General features: G+C 44.3%; 2 protein-coding genes across 3 annotated transcripts; one reads left to right on the forward strand and one right to left on the reverse strand.

Annotated features, from left to right (window-relative positions):
- Nucleotides 1–2,864: 2,864 nt before the first annotated feature.
- NUDT21 (nudix hydrolase 21) lies at nucleotides 2,865–10,642 on the reverse strand. The gene is made up of 7 exons (XM_039353829.1): nucleotides 10,380–10,642; nucleotides 7,953–8,153; nucleotides 6,919–6,982; nucleotides 5,506–5,595; nucleotides 5,206–5,281; nucleotides 4,232–4,346; nucleotides 2,865–3,169 (listed from the first exon to the last, which is right to left on the reverse strand). Exons 1-7 carry the CDS (start codon nucleotides 10,493–10,495, stop codon nucleotides 3,148–3,150), a joined length of 684 nt encoding a protein of 227 aa, XP_039209763.1. The 5' UTR covers nucleotides 10,496–10,642; the 3' UTR covers nucleotides 2,865–3,147.
- Nucleotides 10,643–10,846: 204 nt separating this feature from the next.
- On the forward strand, nucleotides 10,847–23,077 carry OGFOD1 (2-oxoglutarate and iron dependent oxygenase domain containing 1). 2 transcript variants are annotated; one of them, XM_039353827.1, is made up of 13 exons: nucleotides 10,847–11,242; nucleotides 11,568–11,713; nucleotides 12,343–12,389; nucleotides 12,562–12,662; nucleotides 13,882–13,998; nucleotides 14,996–15,087; nucleotides 15,441–15,569; nucleotides 16,221–16,334; nucleotides 17,017–17,096; nucleotides 18,136–18,410; nucleotides 19,999–20,115; nucleotides 20,699–20,757; nucleotides 22,235–23,077. In XM_039353827.1, the coding sequence occupies exons 1-13, from the start codon at nucleotides 11,056–11,058 to the stop codon at nucleotides 22,385–22,387; spliced, it is 1,617 nt and encodes a 538-aa protein (XP_039209761.1). In that variant the 5' UTR covers nucleotides 10,847–11,055; the 3' UTR covers nucleotides 22,388–23,077. The 2 variants fall into 2 exon arrangements, with proteins under 2 accessions (XP_039209761.1, XP_039209762.1); XM_039353828.1 differs by lacking the exon at nucleotides 15,441–15,569.
- Nucleotides 23,078–23,235: the final 158 nt, after the last annotated feature.

Genomic DNA, 23,235 nt, shown 5'->3' on the forward strand with positions numbered 1-23,235 from the left:
GATGCTCCGGGGGACTGGCCAGGGGGGAGGCAGCCCCGCCGGGGAAAGAGGATGGGTGGGTATACGGGGGGGAGGCGCAGGGAGAATGGGGGGCAAAAGGGGCCGGGGTTGTCTCCCTCTCACACACACACAGTGCCCCCCCCTTGGTGGAGGGAGCAAAGAGACCCGAGTTATGGGTCTCTGGGCTCTGACTAAGAGGAGTGGGTTGTGGGGAGATCCTTGCGCCTCACGGTATTGGGGAGGGGGCGATTCTGAAGTCTGTTTGTACACGTGAAGGAGACCGGCAGGGTCTTTCTTCCCCACGGCCACAACGGAGCTCAACAGGTCTGTCGCTAAGCGAGACAGGTTAAGGCAGGTTTGTCCCGTGTTGCGACCTGCCTTGCCACCGTTGTTAAGGGAATCGCTGCAGGGGTCAAGGTTGCAAAATTAACCTGGCTTCCCCGGTTGTCAAGACAGGTCACACCGCGACCGTCAATATAAACCGAGGGCCAAGCGTCCGAATTTTGAACACAGGACCGTGGGGAGGATGGTGCAGCGGTCGTAAGCGTGAAAAACGGTTGTTAAGTCCCTTTTTCCAGTGCCGTTGTAACTTGGAATAGTCACTAAACAAACTGTTGCAAGTCGAAGACTACCTACCTGTAGGCCTTTTTCCTTCCTTATCTTTTTTCTTTTCCTTTCTGTACATCTTTTATTCTCTTTATTCTTCTGTATCATCTTTGGTTATTAAAACTTCCCATTAAATTTTTTAAAATTAGCAGGGGGGGGGAAGGATGACACAGCCCTGAAATACTTTGCAGATATGTAAGGGAGGGGGGATTTCCAAGTCTGTAGAGGCCAGAAAATTGGGAGGAGGGGGTTGTGAGTCCAGGCACTGTGATGTGGTAGTTCAGGAGATGGAAAGGAAAACGGCAACGGTCCCTTCAAGGCCGCCCCCCCCCCACACACCAATCAAGTTCCCCTGGCCTGGGGGATTGTGAACCAGTCCCCCCAAGTTTTGGACCAGTCCCCCAAGTTCTCTGGGGGATTTTAGACTACTCCCTCCCAGCACATCCTACTCAGATTGTTGTGGGATGACACAGTAGAGCAGGGGTCTCCAAACGTGTCCACTTGGAGACTTGTGGACTTCAACTCCCAGAATTCCCCAGCCAGCGTGGCTGGGGAATTCTGGGAGTTGAAGTCCACAAGTCTTCAAGTGGACACATTTGGGGACCCCTGCAGTAGAAGGGCACCCTAAGCAGCTTTGAACTCCTGGAATATAAAAATATAACCAAAATACTTTCCTCAGCAGGCCATTGAGCCCTGCCTTAAAGAGTCACATCCTGTCCTGATGATTCATCCTTCTAGCCCTTTGTTCAGGGCCACCAAACGTCACACACACACTGCCCCATGTGGCCGCTAGACTTTGATCAGGTGTCCTTCGCACAACACCTCTCTTGCAGGGCTGTCAAGTGCTGCTTCGGGCCTATAAAAATGTCAGCCTGCCTGGGCCGATTTACTTTTAAGCGCTGGGAAATGAAGCACCTTACAGCAGCTGTGGACTTCCAGAATTTTTTTTGCTGCTGCTGCTGTTGTTGTTGTTAAGATGACAACCTCCATCATTTCTGACTAGAGAAGACTGACAGTCCAGCAACTGAATTTGTTTTCATTTATCTTTATCTATATTTATATCTATACATATCTTTATATCGATGTATCTACCTACCCCTATATCTCTGTATCTGTTATCTATCTCTGTATACACGGGTAGTTCTTGATGCACAACCACAGTTGAGCCCAAAATTTCTGTTGCTAATTGAGACATTTGTTAAGTGAATGTTGCCGTTTTACGACCTTCCGTGCCACAGTTAAGTGCATTGCTGCAGTTGTTAGTAACTTTGGTTTAAGTGGATAAACCAAAACGCAATTCAAACATGAAAGGGAATCCCTATTATTCAGACTTATTTTGACAGCCTTTAAACAAGACAATTACACGGCCCCTGGAATCCAAACTGGCTAAGCTACTTGTGAACATTTGCATACAAATACTAAATGTGAAAATTACTTGTCTACAGTGCACCAAAAATATACGAGCCAGAAATCAGCATTTCCTGTAGAAATGAATTTGCTGGCCTCAGCTGATAAGAGGCATGACACAATTTGAAACTTGGGGGGGGGGTGACTTTCTCGGTGTTTTCAATAGCTCCAATATGAGTGGCCCTGTATATTTAATTTACTTCTTTAGTTTGCTTCCTCTTTAGTTCTATAAAAAGCAGAGAGAAAAAATGGCATGGCGAGAGCTAAGTTTGATGCAATGAGATACCCCTTCCTCCCTCTTTCTTTTCTTCTTACTTTCCTTCCTTCTTCCCATTTTTCCTCGCCCTCCCTCACCTCCCTCCCTCCCTTTTGTCTCTTGATAAGTAGCTGGACTAGTCCCTGCAGTTTTCTCGGCAAAGTTTTTTCAGAAGCCATTGTCTCCTTCCTAAGGCTGACAGAGTGTGACTGGCCCAAGGTCATTCAGTTGGTTTTGGGCCTAAGGCAGGACTAGAACTCAACTCCTCCTGGTTTCTACCAATGCCTTAACCACTAAACCAAACCAACTGGTATCTATTCCACCTTTTTGCCAGCTTTTCTAGACAAAACTACTGAAGCATATCTGCTGGCGAAAAGCTATACCTCAAATTTCAGCCGTGCAATTTTTCAGAAGTCCCCAAGTGATACCCACATTACTGGTTTTCAACGGTTTTTTTTTTAATTTCCCAATATATGGTTAAAACACTGAAGACCACCTCCGTTAAGCCCCCCGCAGAACACTAGGGTGCCAATCAGCCGATGGATAGAAATCTCTCTTACAAGTATTGAAAAAGAGCCACCCATGAACGCACAACTGAGTCCATTTTTGTTTAATGTTATTTTAAAAAAAAAATCAGGTGACTATCACAACATAAGTGGTTAAAATGCAATTACAGTTCTTATTCCACTGTCTAAACAGTCAAGATTCACTTTCCTATTCAGAGAGTAGAAAGTTGGGGAGGGGGAAAACTCAAAGGGGGAGAGAGAGAGAGAGAGAGTGAGAGAGAGAAACATAAAAAAAATCCTTGCGTCACATTTTCTCTTCTACATTTTAAAGCTGTTCTCACAGAGACGGCTTCTACTCACACTTCAGGAAATTCAGTTGTAAATAAAATTGAACCTGCCAAAGAGAGGGAGAAAACATATTACATGCTCAGTTAGAAAGGTGGGTTTCTTTCTTTTTTTTTAATTTCTGGGCAATTGCATGCCGACTCTCTGCACTTCAAAAAAAAATCTGGAGCACAATTTAGGCAGTGTACTTGGTTCACAGCAACTGGGACTTTTGCCTTGTCCCATACCAAAGACACAAGTAGCCCTTGGTTGATGCTTCTGGCCCCTTGAGGCCTGGAAGACGGCACTTTCAAAATCTGGAAGCAAATTGCAAATTTTGGATGGCAAGACGTTTTACTGTTCAGCTCTCCAGCATTGTTGCCACCATTTGCAGCTCCTGTTGGTTTGTCCATTCATGACAACTCCTGAAAAAGTTCCAGGTTTCAAAACCCCCTGAAGATGATGAAGATTGGACAATCTGCATAACTCTAATATAAATTGGAGCTTTATCAGCCAAAGGACTAGAAGTGCCTGGTTACCCTCCTAGCCTTTGAATTTTAACCCAATTTGTTTTTACTTGTACATTTTAACTTGTTTTAACTTTGTCTTTCAGCTCTGCTTTTATTTGTATATGTATAGGATTTTGTTACGTTGAATGCTGTTGTACAACTTTCCAGAGCCACTTAGGTGAGATGGGTGATGTAGAATGCCAAAGGTGTGATCTAGAATCACAAGGCAACTGGACTTTTTCTTTTGAAGACGTTTCGCTTCTCGTCCAAGAAGCTCCTTCAGCTCTCTCTTCTTCAGCATGATGTAGAAACTCAATAAATTGTGTAACAACAAAATTCCAGAACCTCAGATTGAATCATAAACAGCATCATCCAACAGTAATACTGCCAGACTTATATAGTACTAGGGATAAGATATAGTCAGAGAGGAAAATTCCTTTTTTTCTCACAATCCCAAATAGTTAGACAGAGAAGAAATAACCTTTCCTTCGTAAGTTAACTTGATCCAAGCCACTGTCCACATACAACCTGCCCTTCTTTAAAAGGATCAGCCAGCCCCCCCAAAGTAAAAGATGGGGGTTCAAGAAAGGGCCTCTATTTCCCATGAAACACACGTACTCTACCTGCTCAAAAGTTGCGGAAGGCTGGAAATGATAGGACCGTAGCCTGGCGCGTTGTCATAAAGCTCAAATAAAGGAGCAGCGACTAGCTTGTAGTTTTTGGGGACCGCAAACAAAGCTGGAACAAATTCAAGTGAAAAACATTTAAGTTCTCTTTCTTCGGGTCCATAGCGCATGCAGAGTAAAATGATTTTGCTTTCCACTCTACCCATCACGACCAGTAAGCACATTAGAAAGGACAATCAAAGGGTCTCAATGAGGCTGAATAGGTTCAAGCCCGTTGCATTCATTGCAGAACGTTTAGAAAGATGCTCAACGTAGGAGACATTAACACTGCCTGGATTGGTCTTCGGAAAAGCAGCAAGTTAGCTAAACGCTAAATTCAAAAGGAACGCTTTGTCGCATAGCTAAATGTACCTCCTGGAGCAATACAGATAGTCCTTGAGTTACAACAGTTCATTTAGTGACCGTTCGAAGTTACAACGGCACTGGGAAAAAAATGACTTAGGACCATTTTTCACACCACCATTGCAGCCTCCCCAGGGTCACGTGATCAAAATTCGGACACTTGGCAACTGGTTCATACTTATGACGGCCGCAGCATCGTGTGATCCCCTTTTGCGACCTTCTGACAAGCAAAGTCAATGGGGGAAGTCAGATTCACTTAACAACCCTGTGACTAACTTATCAATTGCAGTGATTCACTTAACAACTGTGGCAAGAAAGGACGTAAAATGGGGCAAAACTCACTTAACAAATGTCTCCCTGAGCAACAAAAATTTTGGGCTCAGTTGTGGTGGTAACTCAAGGACCACCAGTACTGATACGTAAAACTGCTATAGTTAAGCAAAAGTAGTGTAACACGAATGAATTAACCAGATACAGGCTGGGCTACAGGGTCCTGGTCATCTTGAAATTTACCTTGAACTTTACTCTCCTGTCTCAAGGGAATAAAGCCGCACGAAACCGCTGCTTACCTTTTTCTTGGAGCTGAACCAAGAAGAGCTTCTTGTGCTCTTTTGGCTTTGTAATATGAGCTGGAATATAAGGGTACTGCAGGGAAAAATAAAAAGGGTTATTGACTTGGCATCTTGGGATCAGTTAATTTACCCACTTTGGGAACAGAATGAGCCATGTAAGCATCATTTAAATCAGGGTTTCTCAAACTTGGCCACTCTTCAGATGTGTGGATTGCAACTCCCAGAATTCCCCACTTCTTAAACTGGTCACGTTCGAAAATCTCTGGTTTAAATTAAAGAGTTGGCTTCAATTCTCACCTGGGGGGGCTCAAAATTCGGTCGCCACCAGTTACCAATGCAGTCATCAATGACCCAGTCTTGAAGGACGCCATCTTGACGACCTAGTATCTGTCAAAATACAGATGCAAGTAAAATCTTGATGCAGTTCCAGGCATTTCACCGAGACAAAATATGATGGGCTCAGCATTAAGGCCAACAGCCAGCACCTTTTATATCAACTGTTAATTAAAGCATTCAGGGGCTTGCCAAGAGTTGCAGCCTAGTTGATTAAGAACCCACAGTGCATCTACCATCTGATCCGACAGTTATTTTTCACTGCTACACAAGATGTATTTCCCCCAAAACTTTTCAGCAGCTTCCAAGTAAATCCTTATAAGAATAACTGAAACAGCCCAGAACCACATATCCACTGGATTTTCCTGAAGCATATTTCTGAGAATGATTTTATTAGCTCTAAACCACTTTTTAAAACCCATGTAATAATGTAACTTCAAACATATACATACAAAACTCTGAATCTGAAATGAAATGGGGTGCTTTAGATTTTCCTTCCCCACCCCAGGAAAATTGATATACTGGGGGGGGGGAATAAAAAATCCAATTTTATTCGGTATCTTTGGATTCAAAATTACTTTATTACTTTAGGAACGTAATGTGTTGTGCATACGTTTATTTGCACATAAATAATATTCTTACATTACCTTTAAAAGCCTTTTGAAGAGCTAGACAACTGAATTCAAATTTATCAAGATAATGTTTCTGTAAATGTTTTTGATGAATTTGTTTCAAATGGGCTATAGCTTCCAAACATTAACGTTGTGAATTACTGCCTGAGAGCCAGGCAAATAATTAAAATTAAAAACACAAGACATTCACAATACTAAAATAAAGCCAATAAATATATATATTTGAACGCTTCATAATATCCAGCAGACACAGGCCTGTGTGGTTGAGCAGAAACAGGTTTATGAACAGTTTATGAACAGTTTATGTTAAAAACTGTTACCATCAGTGGCAAAACTGGCCATGAGGACATGTGGAGTCATCTGTGAACCGAGCACCTGCTCTTTTGAATGTCTTCTAACACTGCCCAGTGGAAATAGATTATTCCTGGTCTCATATTTGAGAATTGGACTATACAGCTTGTCTTCAGGAGGGGTAATAAACTAATATTAAACATCACTGTACATAATGTCACGATGCAGTTTTTAAGTCATTCTGAGAAAGTAAAGACCTGAGGCAGAGGAATGTCTTATTTTAAACAATTTATTCAAAATTCTAAGGAAAACATGTATTCATTTTTTTGCTATATGGGGGGGGGGGGAGATTACAAAATGTCTTCAAGAGAAAAAGGGAGAACATTGTTTCAGGCTGCCCCTTCTCTAAATGATCACTTCTCAGAATAATTGTTTTAATAAATGTAGTACTTACTTCTGTCATTAAACGTTTAAGACCTTCTACCTCATCTTCTCCTGGATTAAGTTCACCACCTGGCCTGTTGAAAACATAAAATACGTGTTTTAAATATTGTCATTTTATAGAGGCAAAAATGTAAAATTAGCACGCAACCTTAAATTATAAAGAAATCAGATGTTTACATTAAGCTATGAGGCAGAGGCACTTTAAGCAGGACAATTAATATTGTCTATATTGCATACCTTTTAAATAATGACCAGCCATCTACGAACAATCTTGGACAAAGTTAATTATTCAGCTTTAAACTCAGTTTTTGTACTTCTTTTGAAGTACAAAGCTCTCCAAAGCTCTACTCCAAAGGTCTTTCAATTCAACAAATTAAGGTCTCTTTATGCCTCAGAAGTCTTCACTTAACGTTATTTTAAAGTGATATCTTTCCTAGAGTTTTCCAAAAAGGGAGGCTGAACAATAATTGTTCTGCTTTACAGCCATAATAACTACATGACTCATTTTTTAGGCCCTAACTTTTTTCCCTGAATGACTGAACATCTGGCATTTAAAATATCTGAGAATGGTGGGGAGAATGTCATTGATTTAAAAATGCACCCACTTTCCATTTTATCTAGTTCAGGCAGCCAATATCCTGAATCAGTACCTGAGCAGATAAATGGATTGGATATGGACTAATAGTTTTCAGCTAAATCCAGAACAGAACCCAGAATTGTGGCAGGCAGATGATCTGCCCAGGTCAATTATTTTCAACTCTTCTAGAGCTTGAAATCTCCATGAAAAATTTCTGCAGTGTTTCCCAACCTTGACAACTTTAAGATATGTGGACTTCCAACTCTGAGAATTCCCCAGCCAGCCAGTTGTTAAATGAACAGGATGTTATTAAAGCAACACCGGTCGCTAAGAGAACCCACTATTTGTCAAGGGGCAGCTTTTTTCTGGAATCCGGGAAGAAATGCCAGTTGGCCACACAAGATGTTGAAAACTGTCCTTGACAAATAGCTGTGCAGCCTCGGCTTAAGAAAACCCCTTTTACTTACAGTTTGAAGAAGGTTGTGCCCAACTGCAAGAGCAGCACGTGAGGCAATCTATGCTCGTGCACAATGAGGACCCCCTCGACGGTCCGCCTCATCCCAATCTTGTCAAATTCTTCCCTCATGCGCTGGAATCGGGCGGCTACCGAACTGTCCTTCTCGTAGAGGGGTTCCTTGGTCCCAAAGGTATAATTTGTCAGTGGGTACCTGGAAGGAAGGGAGGGCATCTTGAAGCACACAATTTCATGTAAACTATCACAGGATTTTATCCGCAGCCCGCAAGATAATATAAATTGTACCTCGTTAGTACTGTATATTTCCAAAAAGGAGATACCCCTGGATTTCTGATGAGGATAGCTGTAAATTCATTGCCCACTCTATGCCAATCTCAAAATGCATCTTTAGCACATTTTCCCTAATCTGGAGGATGGAGAAAAATATGAAATAAAATACCCAAGCCTTAAAGCTGATAATCCACTTAAAGCTATATTGAGCTGTGTGGGACACATTAGGAAACGTCAAGTTGAAGAAGGAAATTTACTTTCAGTTATAAGACTATCAAAAAAAAAGTCTTAAAAACTGGAAGTTATTAATGATAAGGGTCAGCTGATTTAGGAAAATCGGTTTCGTGACTAGTTTCAAAAGCCTGTTCACCAAAAGATCTATATTAGTGTTTCTCAAAGTTAGCAAACTTAGCAACTTTAAGTTGCATGTACTTCAAATCCCAGAATATCCCAGCCAGCAGGAATTGAAATCCACACATCTTAAAGTTGCTAAAATTGAGAAACACTGATCTATATCATAGCTGTACCATTCCAGCACTTAATAAAAAACAAATCAAAGATCGTGCTTTTATTGTGTTTAATCTTCCGCTTTGCAATAAAATTATTAGGCCTCAGCGCTTCAGAAAATTTTCACATCATCTTCAGCTTCACTTTAATAGTCAATTCATACACTGTCAAACTATAGCACAAACTATTAATGCAAACCAAATACACTATGGTGCACACATACTTCTCATAAATCAATGTAAAACAACGAGGCACGCTTGTAGGTTTGGGTCAGGAGCAGTGGTGGGATTCAGCCAGTTCGCACCACTTCAGCAGAACTGGTAGTTAATTTTTTGTTGCCCAGGCCCAGAACGGACTTACGGAAGCGGCATCCACACAGAGAACTGGTTGTTCACCTATTTGAATCCCACCACTGGTCAGGAGTCTAAGCACAAAAAAATTACACACATGGATTAGGTAAATGTCTTCTCCAACAAGCGCCCAATGAATGAACAGGGTGCAAGCATGCAAAAGAAATTAGCAGCCCATGTGTGGACAAGCCTTCGTCTTTTTTTACATCATGCATAGAAGAGAGTAAATCCCACAGTCAAAAGCAACAGGCATCCTCAGAACCAGAATTTCAATTTGCATGGTCTGTTCCTCACCCAGACAGTCCCAGGGCAGCTAGTTAACAGTTGCATTCACACAAGCCCCTAACCTGATTATTAAAATAACCACTTGGGGAGACGGGGGGGGGTCTCATATTACATAAGTTATCTCAAAGGTGCTTTTTCAAATGGCAACTTTTTCAATTCCTCAAAAAGACAGCTTTTACAGTTGCCTTTTTGAAAAAAGCACCTTTGAGACAAGGATGACCTGGATGACTGAGCATCTCCACAATACACTGGATCATGCCTTATTTAAAGAGGCCACCTGGTAGTTTGTGAGCACAGAGCAGACCAGGAAGCTAAAACTCCTGGAATAAGAATGGCAAACTATTTCCATGCTCTTACCAAAAAACACCCCTTGCTATATCCATGCCCAAGTCAAACTCAGGAGAAGGGAATCTCTATTCTGCCCGGTTCATGGAGCAGAAAGACGAGAAAAATATTAAAGAAATAAATTATTATTAATATTAATATATAAGATATTATTATATCTTATTATTATTCTGTTCTATTCCTATTCTTTCCTAGTCTATTCTATGAACTAAGATCCCTCTGTAAAGAACTTGGATGGGAGACCACCAGGAGATCCCGGGATCACAAACTTCGATCCTCCTGAAGGTAGTTTCATCTTCCTGGATGGGAGACCACCAGGAAACAGCAAGGCTGTCAGCCTGGGTGGCGGGGATAAAGCCCCCCGGAAGGTCAAGGAAGCGACAGGGACGCGGGTCCCTCAAAGGACCATCACGAGGTGGGATCAAGGGATCGTGCCTGGATCGTCAGGGATCAATTCGCATCCAGGCAGGCGGGAAAAAGGCCGCCCTCGCTCACGAGGGAGTCGAGCGCGGCTGCCAGGCTATTTACGCCCCGTTAGGACCCCGACTCGACCCGTGTTCTGGTTTCACACAATACGCCGGGCCTTCGATTGACGCAACGGGCTCAACCCCCGAGAAGGAAGCGAGGGCGGGCCGAGCGCCCCTCCTGCTGTGCCTACTCACAGGTTGATGGTCCGCTCGAGGGTGAGGGGCTTGCTTTGCTGGATGTATTTGTTCCCGAACTGGTTGACCCCGCGGGGCCAGCCGGTCTGGGAGCGGTTGGGCGGCACGACGGACATGGCGGAAGCGGGCCGGCTCACAAGGCCACCAGCATTCCCCGGCCGCGCAGATGCTCCAAGGCGCCGTCCCCTCAAGCCGCGCTACTCTCACACCCGCCAAAAGGCCCACCGGAACCAGCAGGCCGCACTTCCGGGAGCCATAGAGTCCGCGGAGGGCGCTGAGCGGCTTCGCTCCTCAGTGAGCGCAGACTGCCATAGACAGGCGGGGTCAAAGAAGCGTCCCTGTGTCGTTAATGGCAGTGGAGGGTTTTGGCCAATAGGAGCGAAGTGACGAGCTGGGCCTGTTGGGCATTCAGAAGCCGCCTGCGCATGCTCATTGGCTGTCCTGAGGTCCCGCCCCTCAGCGGTTCTAAATGCCACTAGTGGACCATAGACTATCACTGCAGAACCTCGTTAAAGAAAAGAGAAAAAGTCTCCTCCAGGCGGCTCCGAACCTTTTCCTGCTTCCGTCGCGATGATTGGACCGTTCAATCTGTAGACCCGCCTCTCGAAATGGCGTCATCCCGCGGGGCCTGTCGGAAGTCGTAGTTCTCCGTTGGAACACACGTGCCGGGGGAAGCATGAGCGGGAGGCCGAAGCGGTGGCCGCCCCGGGCGGGGGCTTCGTCTCCGCCGCCGCCGCCGGGAAAAACCGCCAAGAAGCGCGTGAAGCGGCAGATCTGCGTGGACTTCTCTGCCGCCTTGAGGGAGCCGGCCTTGAAGGAGAAAGTGGCCGCGGCTTGGGCCCGCCAGGAGCCGCTGGAGCATGGTAGGGGGCAGGAAGCGCTGCGGGTTCCAAGGGGCTAGTCCTCACTGAGGGATGGGGCAATCGTGGCTGGCATTGACCGGTAGGGGGTGCAGCTTGGCTTTAACCCACCGATATTTTGCAGATGCGTTGTAAAGTGCAATTGGTGGTGTTCTCATCTTGCCCGTATTTTTATATATATTACAGATATACATGCATACGTATATATAAACATATATGTATACACACACACACATAAACATATACAATTGCTGCTGCTGCTGATGATAATAATAATGATGATGCTCTCCTGCTGTAAAAGCTGCCGTGTGGATTGTTTTTCCTCTAGAGGCAGTCACTCTGGATCCTGCTCCTTTCCCCCACTGTGTTATCCCAGATTTCATCCCCAGCCGGGACTTCCTGGAGGAGCTGCGGAGGGAACTCCTGACTCTAGATTTCCACGAAAAGTGTAATGATCTGTACAAGTTCAAACAGGTGAGTGCTCCAAACTAACACCAATTCTAGGTCACTGGTATCCTAAATACTCACTTAACTGACTGCCTTGTTGGGTGACTGAAGTTATGACAGTGCTGAAAAAAATATCTTTACGATAGGTGCCCATTACAACATTCATCACATCCCTTGGGTATGTGATCATTACAGCCAGTTCTTGTTTCCTGTTTGTTTGTTTTTTTTATTCTTCCTCTCTTGCAAAGTGGAGAGTTTGGAGAGAAAGGGATTCCTTTACAAGAGAGTAAGCAGGCATGCAATGGGGAATACACGGGCTGTTTACGGAACACACGGGGGCTGCCAGCACCACTATTGTTTTTGAGGTGCATTCCCCATTGTGGCCTGTTTACTCTTTTGTTAACACTTCCTCTTCAATGGATGTAAATGCAAACATGAATTCTCTTGCTAATTATCAAAGTGCTGGGGTGAGCATTCCAAAGGATAGGGGAGTAGCAGAAAAGGAGAGCACATTGATTTTCCACTTAGTGTCCACTTTGTTTAATGACAGAGTAGTTGGCCCCAATTGTGGTCACTACACAAGAGCTACCTGTATGATTTTCTTCTGCAAAAGCTTCCATCTCTGAATAATCTAATGTGTCTTTCTTGTTGCAAAGTCAGATGACCTAAAGAGGAGAGGATGGCCCCACATTGCGGCATTAAGGTAAATTAGCCCTATTGTTTTGATTTGGCCATCTATTCTATTCCATTTTCATTTCTGTTCCTATTCCTATTTCTATTCTATTGCTTTCCCGTCCTGTGGAAGCAAATGCCAGAATGCCTCCTTGCAGAGCTGAGATGCTGCAAGCTCACTTGTCTTCTCTCTCATCTGTTAGAAAAGTTCTTTTTGAAGAATTCCGGTCTTGGCTTTCTGACGTGATCCAGGTAGAGCTGGAACCAACCATTGATCTGTCCTGCGCTAAATATGAATATACAGGTAAGCCAAAAAATGAAAAAGAACTCTGAAGCTAGGAATTGATTGAATTGATAGAAGAAACGGTGTGATCCTGAAAAATCTAGAAAATCCAGAAAAGATCATCGCTCGGCAGGTTTGGGAGCACCTAGAAATGAATGACAATTGCTAGAAGCCAGCGTGCGTTCATTAAAAACAAATCATGTCGGACAAACCTTTTTGCCTTTGACAAAGTGACTAAGTTGGTGGATCAGAGAAATGCTGTAGACATAGTTTAGTTACACTTCAATAAGGCATTTGACAAAGTAGACCACAGCCTACAGCTTGGTAAGATGGAACAATGGGGGAGAGACAGCATCACCCCCAGATGGAGTTGTTGACTGACGAATGGCACTCCAATGGCACTCCGTGTGTGGTTCTCAGTGGAATTGCAACTACATGGTGGGAAGCACGCAGTGGGGTCCCCCAAGATTCTGTCTGAGGCCCAGTACTCTTCAACATCTTCATAAATAATCTAGATGAGGAGACAGAAGGAGAACCCCATACAGTACCAAGCTGGGGAAGATTTCTAACACTTTAGAAGACAGGCTGAAGATTCAGAAGGATCTTGACAGACTTGAGCACTGGGCAGATGGAGTTACTGCATTTAGTTCTGATCACCCCAATATTAAAAAAAAAATTGCTGAGACTCTAGAAAGAGTGCAGAGAAGAAGAACAAAGATTATAAGGGATCTGGAAGGTAAATTGTACAACGAACGGTTAAGGGACCTGGTCTAATGGAGAGAAGGATTAGGGGTGATCATGACAGCTGTCTTCCGGTACTTGAGGGGCTATTGCAGAGAAGAGGGGCTCGGCTTATTCTCCAAAGCACCTGTGGGCAGAACAAGAAGCAGTGGGGAGGCACTCGTCAGAGGGAGACTCAACCTGGAAATAAGGAGGACTTTCCCGACAGTGAGAATAACTAGTCAGTTGAATAACTTGCCTCCCGGAGCTGTGAGTGCTCCATTTTGCTGGAGATTTTCAATTTGTCTGGGATGCAATAAGGACTCCTATCTTGGGTTGAGGGTTGGACTAGAAAACTTTTGATTCTATGAAACTTGGGAAAGAAGCTGTTGAATTGGAATGCAAGCAATAGATTGGGACTTGGGTGTGAAGAATCAGCACTGGCAACTTGACACACACACACACCCCGCCTCATTTTAGTCACGTTACCTAACATAACCAAATTCCTGCATTGCTCCAGATACCCTGCTGTGCCACGACGATGAGCTGGAGGGGCGGCGAATCGCATTCATCCTTTACCTTGTACCCCCCTGGGATAAGCACGATGGGGGCACTTTGGACCTCTTCTCTACAGATGGTAGGATTTACTTATTTTGCCTGCTTGGTTTTATATCACACCTGTCCTTCAGGAGCTCAGGGCAGCAATTCAGTCATTCCATCCTTCCATTCCTCCCCACCTCCATCTCTCTTGGATTGACACCGCCCATAACATGACTCGGACGTTTTGAGTGCTGATTGCTGTCAAGCTGCCTGTACGGTGGTCCCTTGCATTGACTGTTCCTATATTCGAGGGCTAGGCAGCCTTGGCTCTTTTGTGACTCGTGGACTTCAACTCCAAGAATTCCTGAGCCAGCCATGCTGAGGGGAAAGGGAGAGGCTTCCAAGCTGAGCCATGGCTGGCTCAGGAATTCTGGGAGTTGAAGTCCACGCGTCATCAAAGAGCCAAGGTTGCCCACCCCTGCATATTCCAACTTCGGTTTTGGCCAAAACTTATTTCTGTTATCTGGATGAGGGAGGAAGCATTCGTTGGGAATGAAACTAACGACTGCATTCATAAACTACTACATTTGAATCTCTGACATTTTCACATTTAAGGCTTTTTAGTGGCAAAGGTGAGAGAGGCCTAACGGAATTGTAGGTGAGTCAGGTTCAGTCACAGTCCTACTGCACTTGCCAATCCAGTGTGCAATTTCAAATGTTCGAAACCACAGAAATCCTCTTTATGCATTAGTGGGGTTTTTTGTTTTCTTTTGTTCCGTTTTTTCATACTGCAAGTTCCTCCTCTTTAGAAATGTGCTCTCTTACTACCACAGTGGGCTGCTATGTACACTGTGGTATACAGTATGATACTTCTGGTATTAGAGCCAGGCTGAGACTTGGATCCTCCTAGTTTGTAAGCTGAATCTTATTTGTAAACTAGATTCTTCTGTTTCACCTGTCTCCAAGGTTCACTTTTCCTCTCTTTATTCAGAAGCCAGACAAAGCCAGAAGGTTGTGAAATGTAAGACAGTGGGAGAATTCCAGATTGTCATGCTTGCTGGTATGTGCCTTGTATGTGTCCTTGTCTTTGGCAGATCATTTCCAGCCTTTGCAGATTGTCAAGTCTTTGGTTCCTTCCTGGAATTCACTCACTTTCTTTGAAGTGTCACCAGTCTCCTTCCACCAGGTAAGCAATTATTACTTCTCCTATGTTGAGACTCTAGTCTAGAAAGTGCAGAGAAGGGCAACAAAGATGATCAGGGGGCTGCAGGCTAAAACATACGAAGAACTGTTGCTGGAATTGGGTATGTCTACTTCAATGGACGAGGGGGGACATGATAGCAGTGTGCCAATATCTCAGGGGCTGCCCCAAAGAAGAAGGGGTCAAGCTATTCTCCAAAGCACCTGAAGGCAGAACAAGAAGCAACGGATGGAAGCTAAGCAAGGAGAGAGCCTAGAAATAAGGAGTAATTTCCTGGCAGCATCTTCGTCTGAGAACTCAGTGTTTATGTGTTCTTTTGTCGTTTTCCTCTGTCCCAGGTGTCTGAAGTCATTTCCAAAGAGAAATGCCGCTTGTCAGTGAGCGGCTGGTTTCACGGCCCCTCGCTTCCAAGACCACCACGTCCTGTGGAGCCACAGATTCCACAAAGCCCCCACATCCCTCGTGATGTAAGCTGCTTGCTACCTGCAGTATTGTGGCATTGTTCTACAATACTTTTGATCCTTGGTCTGGACTACCAAGGAGTAGTCATGGTTTTTCTGGAAAGGCCGTTTCTGCTTTTGCTTTCATGTTTCATCTTTACCCTAATGCAGTGGGTTCCCAACCTTTTCTACACCCCGCACCCCTAGAACGCTTCTGATCTATTCTCACATCCCTTACAGAAGTTCAAAATAATGGCAAGGAATAATGCATATACACTATAATTTTGAAAACACGAGTTTTCGCACCCCCTGGAATATCATCTCGCATCCCCAGGGGTTGAGCACACCCCAGCTGGGAACCCCTGGCCTAGCGTCTGTTGTTTCTCCCCAACAGAAGCTGCACTTTGTTGAGTTTGTGCTGCGCCTGTGGTGTACATGCTGGGCTGGAATTTCTCAACCCTGGTCAACTTTGAGAGGCTTGGACTGGCTGGGGAATTCTGGGAGTTGAAGTCCACGCGTCTTAAAAGTTGACCAGGTTGAGAAACACTGTCCTGGATTATGTATGACAAGCACCTACCAACATTTCTGGAAATAATGACAGAGGTAAAGTTACAAGTTGACTTTCGATGCCCTAATGTAAATTTCGGCCTTCTCTTCCGTTCCTCCCCATTTTTTCAGCATGAAATCTTGTATGATTGGATCAATCCCGTTTATTTGGACATGGATTCCCAAGAACAGATCCAGGAAGAGTTTGAAGATCGATCAGAGATCTTGCTGAAAGACTTTCTCAAGGTGAGTCCATTCTTGGTTATAAGAGGATAAGGCAACCGGTGTAATCTCCGTTCTCATATTTCTTTCAGCTTCACGTGGCAGGTTGAGAAGTGATGAGCATAGATAGTCCTTGACTTACGACATTTAGTGACTGTTCAAAGTCACAACGGCACTGAAATAAGTGACTTACGGCCAGTGGTGGGACTCAGCCAGTTCGCACCTCTTCGGCAGAACCGGTAGCTAATTTTTTGTTGCCCAGGCCTAGAACGGACGTCCAGAAGCAGCATCCACGCAGAGAACCGATGGTTCACCTATTTGAATCCCACCACTGCTTATGACCATTTTTCACACTTAAAGACCATTGCGCCATCCTTATGATCCCGTGTTCAAAATTCAGATGTTTGGCAACAGGTTCGTACTTATGACGGTTGCCATGTCCCGGGGTCACGTGATCCTCCTTCGCAACCTTTTGACAAGTGGAGTCAATGGAGCCAGATTCCTTTAACAACCGTGTTACTAACTTAATAACTGCAGTGATTCACTTAGCAAGCATGGGAAAAAAGGACGTAAAAGAGGGCAAAAGCCACTTAGCTTAAATGGGACCAAGGGATTAATTCCATCAGGCTCGCCCATAAACGCTTTGGCGAACTCCTTGCTTCCAGGAGCTTGCTTCCGACATGCTTTCCTTCTGCTTGGTTCCTAGAGAGACAAGTATCAGCGGGTTTGCAAAGCTCTGAAGACGGAAGGACTCGGCTGGAGCACTAAAGGGCCACCCAACCACAGGTAAAGCTGCTCCAGGCTGCCTCACTCCCACCTGAGCAGTCGTGTTCCTTTCCAGCCACGGAGCTCTGCCAGCCGGGTTTGGCTTTTCCTCAAAGACGCCCGTGAGCGTAACGTGAGGCTCTCGTGCGAAACTGGATCCTCTTGAGAATTTCAGCTAATCCGGCTTTGTCGTCTTACATGCTAGTAGGGAAAGGAGGAGATGAAATTCCAAAGAACAGAACTTCCTAAGAGTCTGACCTCTTGGGCTTGTTTACAGACCTTTCGTGTGGCTGGCGAGAGGATTTTATTTTTCCCAGCCTTTTAAAAGAAAGTTTCTGGCCTCTCAGAGACAAAACACCAAATACGGGTGTGGTTTTTCACAACCCACCCCCTATTTTAGATCCCACGCAAAACCCGGTTTGCCGGAGCGAACCGTTCTAAAGGACGGTCTCTGCTTGTCTTGTATTCCAGTCACGACGCTGACGCTAGTCTATTTCAAAAAATCTGCTATGGAAAGAAACCAGAATGGAATCAAAACGCAGTGTGCGGTTTTACACATCCGCCACCGTCTGCGTGTTTCCCTCTTCCCTGTGTATACAATCCGCGGCTTGGAACCAGACAGCCATTTGGTGACCGAAGTTACAGTGGCACTGGGAAAACTTGACTTATTGCTGGTTTTCACACAACCACTGTAGCATCCCCATGGTCCCACGATCAGAGTTGGGATGCTTGGCAACTGGCAGGTATTCCAGAGGCCCGGGGGACACGTGATCCCCTTTTGACGAGCAAAGTCGATGGGGAAGCCAGTTAACACTTAACGACCTGGTGACTAATTTAACAACAGCGGCAATTCGCTTAGCAGCTGTTAACAAGAAAAGGTGGTAAAAAATGGTGCGAAACTCACTTGCTTAGCAACAGAAATTTTGCACCCAGTTGTGTTCGTAAGCTGAGGACCACCTGTATCGGTTGTGCTCTGCTAGCAGCGCCTTTCATCCAAGTGTTCTGAAGAAAGGAGGTGCAGGGGAAAAGTCCTCGTTCATGAAGCTTACTGTCTTTTTAGGCATTACGAGAAAGCAGAGGAGAAGAGCTTGCCGGCCATTTTAAAAGGGTGTTTCGAACTCTTCCGCTCCGAGGCCTTGTTCCTGCTGCTTTCCAATTTCACGGGCCTGAAGCTACATTTTCTAGCCCCAGAAGAGGAAGAGGAAGGAGGAGGAGGAGGAGGAGGAGAGTCTTCTGAAAGCTCACAACGACCCAGCAGTCAAGAGGAAGCTGGCAATACAGACTGTACAGAGGCATCAGGGAGCGTCTCCGAAAATGAGGACAACCAAGAGAATGGTATATTGAGCGTCCGGATCCAGTTGCAGTCTATCTGTCAGCCCAACCCAAATTACAGGGTTGCCCAAACTGTAGAGGTTTATATCCATTACAACTCTTCAGCTCCGCTTTGACGTGGGTATTTTGAGAGCTCACAAGATCGATTTTATTACTGTTTGACCAAAACACTTGATCGCGGCCAAATCAAGTTTGTAGGTTGATCAGTAGAAATTGGGCAGAACGTTAAAATAAACTCTTTTATTTTGAAGTAAATAAGAGATTTTTTTTTCCAAATGATTACTGCTGTGCATTTGCCGTAAATTCCTTGGGAGCACAGAAGGATGTATTGAGAGTTTCATTTTTTTTCCATGCCCTTGTTGTTTTTTGCTTTCATGCCTGCGTGAATGGAACTTGAAAAGGAAATCTTTCAAATCCAAAAAACACCCCAAAGTCCCATTTAATTCCATCCAGAACGGTGCTGAATGAGAGCAACGGGGCATGTCTAAACGGGCCCATTTTCAGGATGTTGAGGAATTCCACTCTCCTTAGTTACCCACTTGCCCTGCCAGGACACAACATCAGCACTGTTGACTGTCAGACAGAGAGACCCGGGTCTCTTGTTCTCCCGTCGCTGTGTTCGTTTGTTGATCTGGCTTCCTATATACAAATTGTGTTTCTTTCGGTTCTGTCCCTCCGACACAAATTGAGGTGGACACAATCCAAAGCTTTTCATCCCTCGCTCAGGAGTAAACATCAACAGATCTTGGGGCACCAGCTCTTCCTACTTCTCCAAAGCCTTTTCTTGCGGGGTGGGGTGTCTTAACAGCTGAGAGGCACCATTAAGGAGATTCTTGTCTAATGGTGACCTTCTTCCTGTCCATATTGAAAAACCGTATCAGCTCGGAAGATGCTGAGCCCATCACCATTAAGTGAAATTTCAGAGGATTAGAACTTACTCTTCTTCTTCTTCTTGTGCCATATCCGTTATCGGACGTTGGCGATCCTGTTTTTATCAGCAGCCGCACGAAAAAGTGCTGCTGAGTTTTTTTCCCCAGTGTCATATAGGCTTCTCAGATTCCACATAATTTTGGGTTTATCATGCTTCTAGTGGACCAAGAGATTCTTAGCACCCCTGCCCCATTTAAGGGGCACCCGTACTCGGGGCCATTGTTAGGTTTTGCCGCCATTAACATGATTTTCCTGGGAAATATATAGTGTAGTAGTCTTCCCCTTGCTTTCTACACTGCTGTGCACACGCTGTTCAAGTGGCTGCCACCACACCGTGTGCTGTTCTTCTAAATCCGTTCCAACCAATATGGTCTCCACCTTCAGTCGATACTGGGGAGCCAGCTGCCATTCACCAGGCCTGTTGGTCCACGGGAGGTATTTGATTCCCTACAACCCGCCATTACAGTATAAAAGCCATAATGGGTAGGGCCCCCCAATCCACCACCCGGGACACGCTCTGTGGGGATTCCAGGCTCCCCCTAAGAGAACTTACTCTGGGGAAAACTAAGGGCAGGCTCTTTTTCTCTCTCCCTCACCCAATTCTTTAAAATGGTACGTAGCCATCATGAAAGCCAAGAACATCTGGTCTTTTCTCCCTTAGGTGTCCCTCTTTGCACTGGAGAACTGAGACACTGGAGGAAAGGATGCTACACTCTGATCCACGATGCCCAAAGAGCAGAGTTTGCCTTGGATCTGCTGCTGTTCTGTGGGTGTGAAGGTTGGTTTCGGTTTAAGCTGTCTAGCCTCTTAAAAATCTTCATTAATGGAGCACCCACTATTTCTGGAAGCAAGCTGTTCCACTGTTTAATTGTCCTCACTGTCAGGAAGTTTCTCCTTAATTCTAGGTTGCTTCTCTCTTTGATCAGTTTCCAATCTTCAAAGGCACCCAACACTGGCTAGTTTTGAAGTCTCTTCATTTTTCAGCCGCTTGTTTTATCCATTAATGCAAGAAGATAATTCTGAGTTATCCACGGAAGGGGAAAAATCCTTTATACCTAAATGATTAAATATAATTATCTCCCTGGAAACTGCCTATATTTTTCCCTTGCAGGTGTTGTATACCTGTCTTCACAATCCAAAAAGCTATCACTAGATTTTTTTGAATTGAGTTGGCCAATCTCAATTAAAAACAAATTTTAAAATCTTCTTAGCACCGATTTTGCTCAGCCTCCCAGTCTCTAGCCGAGATGGGCGGCACATAAATCAATAAAAATAAACGTTCACTGTTGTGTTTGAGTAAGTGGATTTGTTTGTGGCTGCTCTCTTTAAAATTTAAACATGATGTTCATTCCTTTTTTAAGACTGGAACGTCGAATCGGGAGGCTTCACTTCATACATTGCAAAAGGCGAAGACGAAGAGGTAAACATATTTTTCCCCCCATTTTCAGGGGCACAGGTGAACTTGCTCAGAGACCACAGGTGTCCCTTCCCAGATGTCCAAGCCTTGGGAAATAGCTCACGGCTTCTTCTTAAAATTCCAGGGAACTGCTTTACCTGCATGCGACAAAACATTGCATGCCACTTGAAAAGCAGGGTTCCCTGGTGACCTTAGCCTCATTATCATGCAAGGGACAGTGAAGTATTAAAAGGAATCTGTGCCCAGCATTGTGTTGAATCAGGAAAATTATGCAAAATTGGGAGCACGGGGCGAAACCATCTAAGTCAGTGTTTCTCAACCTTAACAATTTTAAGGCATGTGGACTTCAACTCCCAGTATTCCACAGCCAGCATTGCTGGCTATGGAATTCTGGGAGTTGAAGTCCACATGCCTTAAAATTGTCAAGGTTGAGAAACACTGATCTAAGTATTCTAGAGGTGGTCCCCAACTTACAACTCCAAGTGGGACCAGAATTTATGTTGCTAAACAAGGTATTGTTAAGTGAGCTGTGTCCAGTCTCACCTTTTTAATCACACTTGTTAAGTGAATCACTGAAGTTAAAGGATTGACTCACTTCATTAAGTGAATCCGCTTCCCGTTGACTCCGTTGGAAGCCAGCTGGGAAAGTCAAACTGGTAAATGGCAATCACAGGACTTTAGGTTGCTGCAACCTTTGGAAGTGCACACTGGTTGCCAAGTGCACACATTTTTATCATGTGACTGGGAATGCTGCAACAGTAATTGTGCGGACTGGCGATGTCACTTTTTTGAATGCCAGTGTAACTTTGGCCACTAAATGATTCGTTGTAAGTTGAGAATGACCAGTCTGCATGTTCTTATATTATTTCTTCCCTTGCCCTACTTTATTCCACCATCATATACCCCAGTTGTTTGTTTCACCCTGTAAGGGATCTGATTCAATCCAGTAATCACTTTGGTATCCTCCCTTTTTTTTTTTTTAAACTCCATGGCATCTTTTTTTAAGGTGCATTGACAAAAGTGAACAGAATACTCCGTCACAGAGTATTGTTAATGCTATTATGTTACTGCCAAGTTCTACTTTCAATTTCCCTAATTGTTTTAGGCAAAGAATTTGCCTTTTTTGTGCCGTTTCAAAAGGACTGGAGCTGGCTGAATAGAGGAACATTCTGTTCCCACAGTAGCCACTTAGAGGCTTCTGTGAATTTGAACATAAGCCTAATGAATGCAGCATCTCATAATGAGTAGCCATTGACAATCCTGTTTTCCACTGAAGCTACCTTAATGTTTATTTTATGGGAAATTATAGTTACTTGTGTTCTATCATTCTGCGCATGCAGCCTGCACGTTTCTAGAAGAGGAACTAGGATTTTATTGAAATCCATAATTTGCATTCATGAAAGTAAGGTTTTCCTGCACAGTCCTTTGAAGTAAATGCAGGTTGTTTTCTTAACTGTTCTTGTTTTATTCTCTTTTCAAGCTGCTGACGGTTAATCCAGAGGCCAATTGCCTGGCTTTAGTTTACAGAGATCGAGAGACACAGAAATTTGTGAAGTACATTAACCACCGTAGTCTGGAGCAGACGCCGGATGAAAAAGAATTCTGGGATTTCTCCTTTGTTTACTACGAATGAGAGATGGTGCCAGCAAGTGACGGCAAACCGTTTCTCCTAAATACTCAAAAGGACCATTTTTTTTTACAAACAAAGATTCTGTTGTACAATCTGCTTTACTCTGATGTTCCTGCAAAAGTGAACACTCCTTTTCTGGGGGCCCTTTTGGAAATGACGTGGTCTGAGCTGCTGTGGGGGGCCCACAAAGCTTCCACATTAGCAATGTAAATACCACTTTATTTGGGCTGAGGCAGGACTTTGGTTATGGTTCAGCCTAAACAGCCTCAGAAAACAAGGTAGCATGGACAAAGCCAATATTTGCTATGTTTTCCAAAACTCACCACTTATTTCTCACAGACAAAAAAGAAGGGTGTTTTCTATTGATCTAATTGTGTGGTATTTTGTAGGTTGAGTTAATAATCGGGGAAGGTTATTATGGTTTGTTGAGTAAGTCTCTACTGGTTGGATTCACGGAGCTTGTTAAACCGTAAATCAAGCAGCCTTTGAAATGGGTAAACCTAAATGGCTTGCTGGCGGCTGCACCAAAGAGAGAATCCTAATTCAGTTATAATAGTTGCAACCAGCTTAAAAATCAAGACAAAATTCTGAACCAGAAATGGTTAAATTTTAAAAAGGCAGTGACCCTTTTTAAACTTTATTCTCAATCGAGACCTCACACTAATTTATAATAATAAAAAAAGCTTGGCGTGACTTTAAGCTTTCCTTTTCTTGCTTCATACTAAGCCAGATTAGTGTTTCTCCACATTGTCCACCAACCTTGGCAACTTTTAAGACTCGTGGACTTCAACTCCAATTGTGGCTGGCTGGAGAATTCTGGGAATCGGACTAAATTGGACTAAACGGACTAA

Source organism: Crotalus tigris, unplaced genomic scaffold, assembly GCF_016545835.1.
Source record: "Crotalus tigris isolate CLP2741 ecotype Arizona unplaced genomic scaffold, ASM1654583v1 scf7180000018525.42219311030:4301911, whole genome shotgun sequence".
NCBI classification, from domain to species: Eukaryota; Metazoa; Chordata; class Lepidosauria; order Squamata; family Viperidae; genus Crotalus; species Crotalus tigris.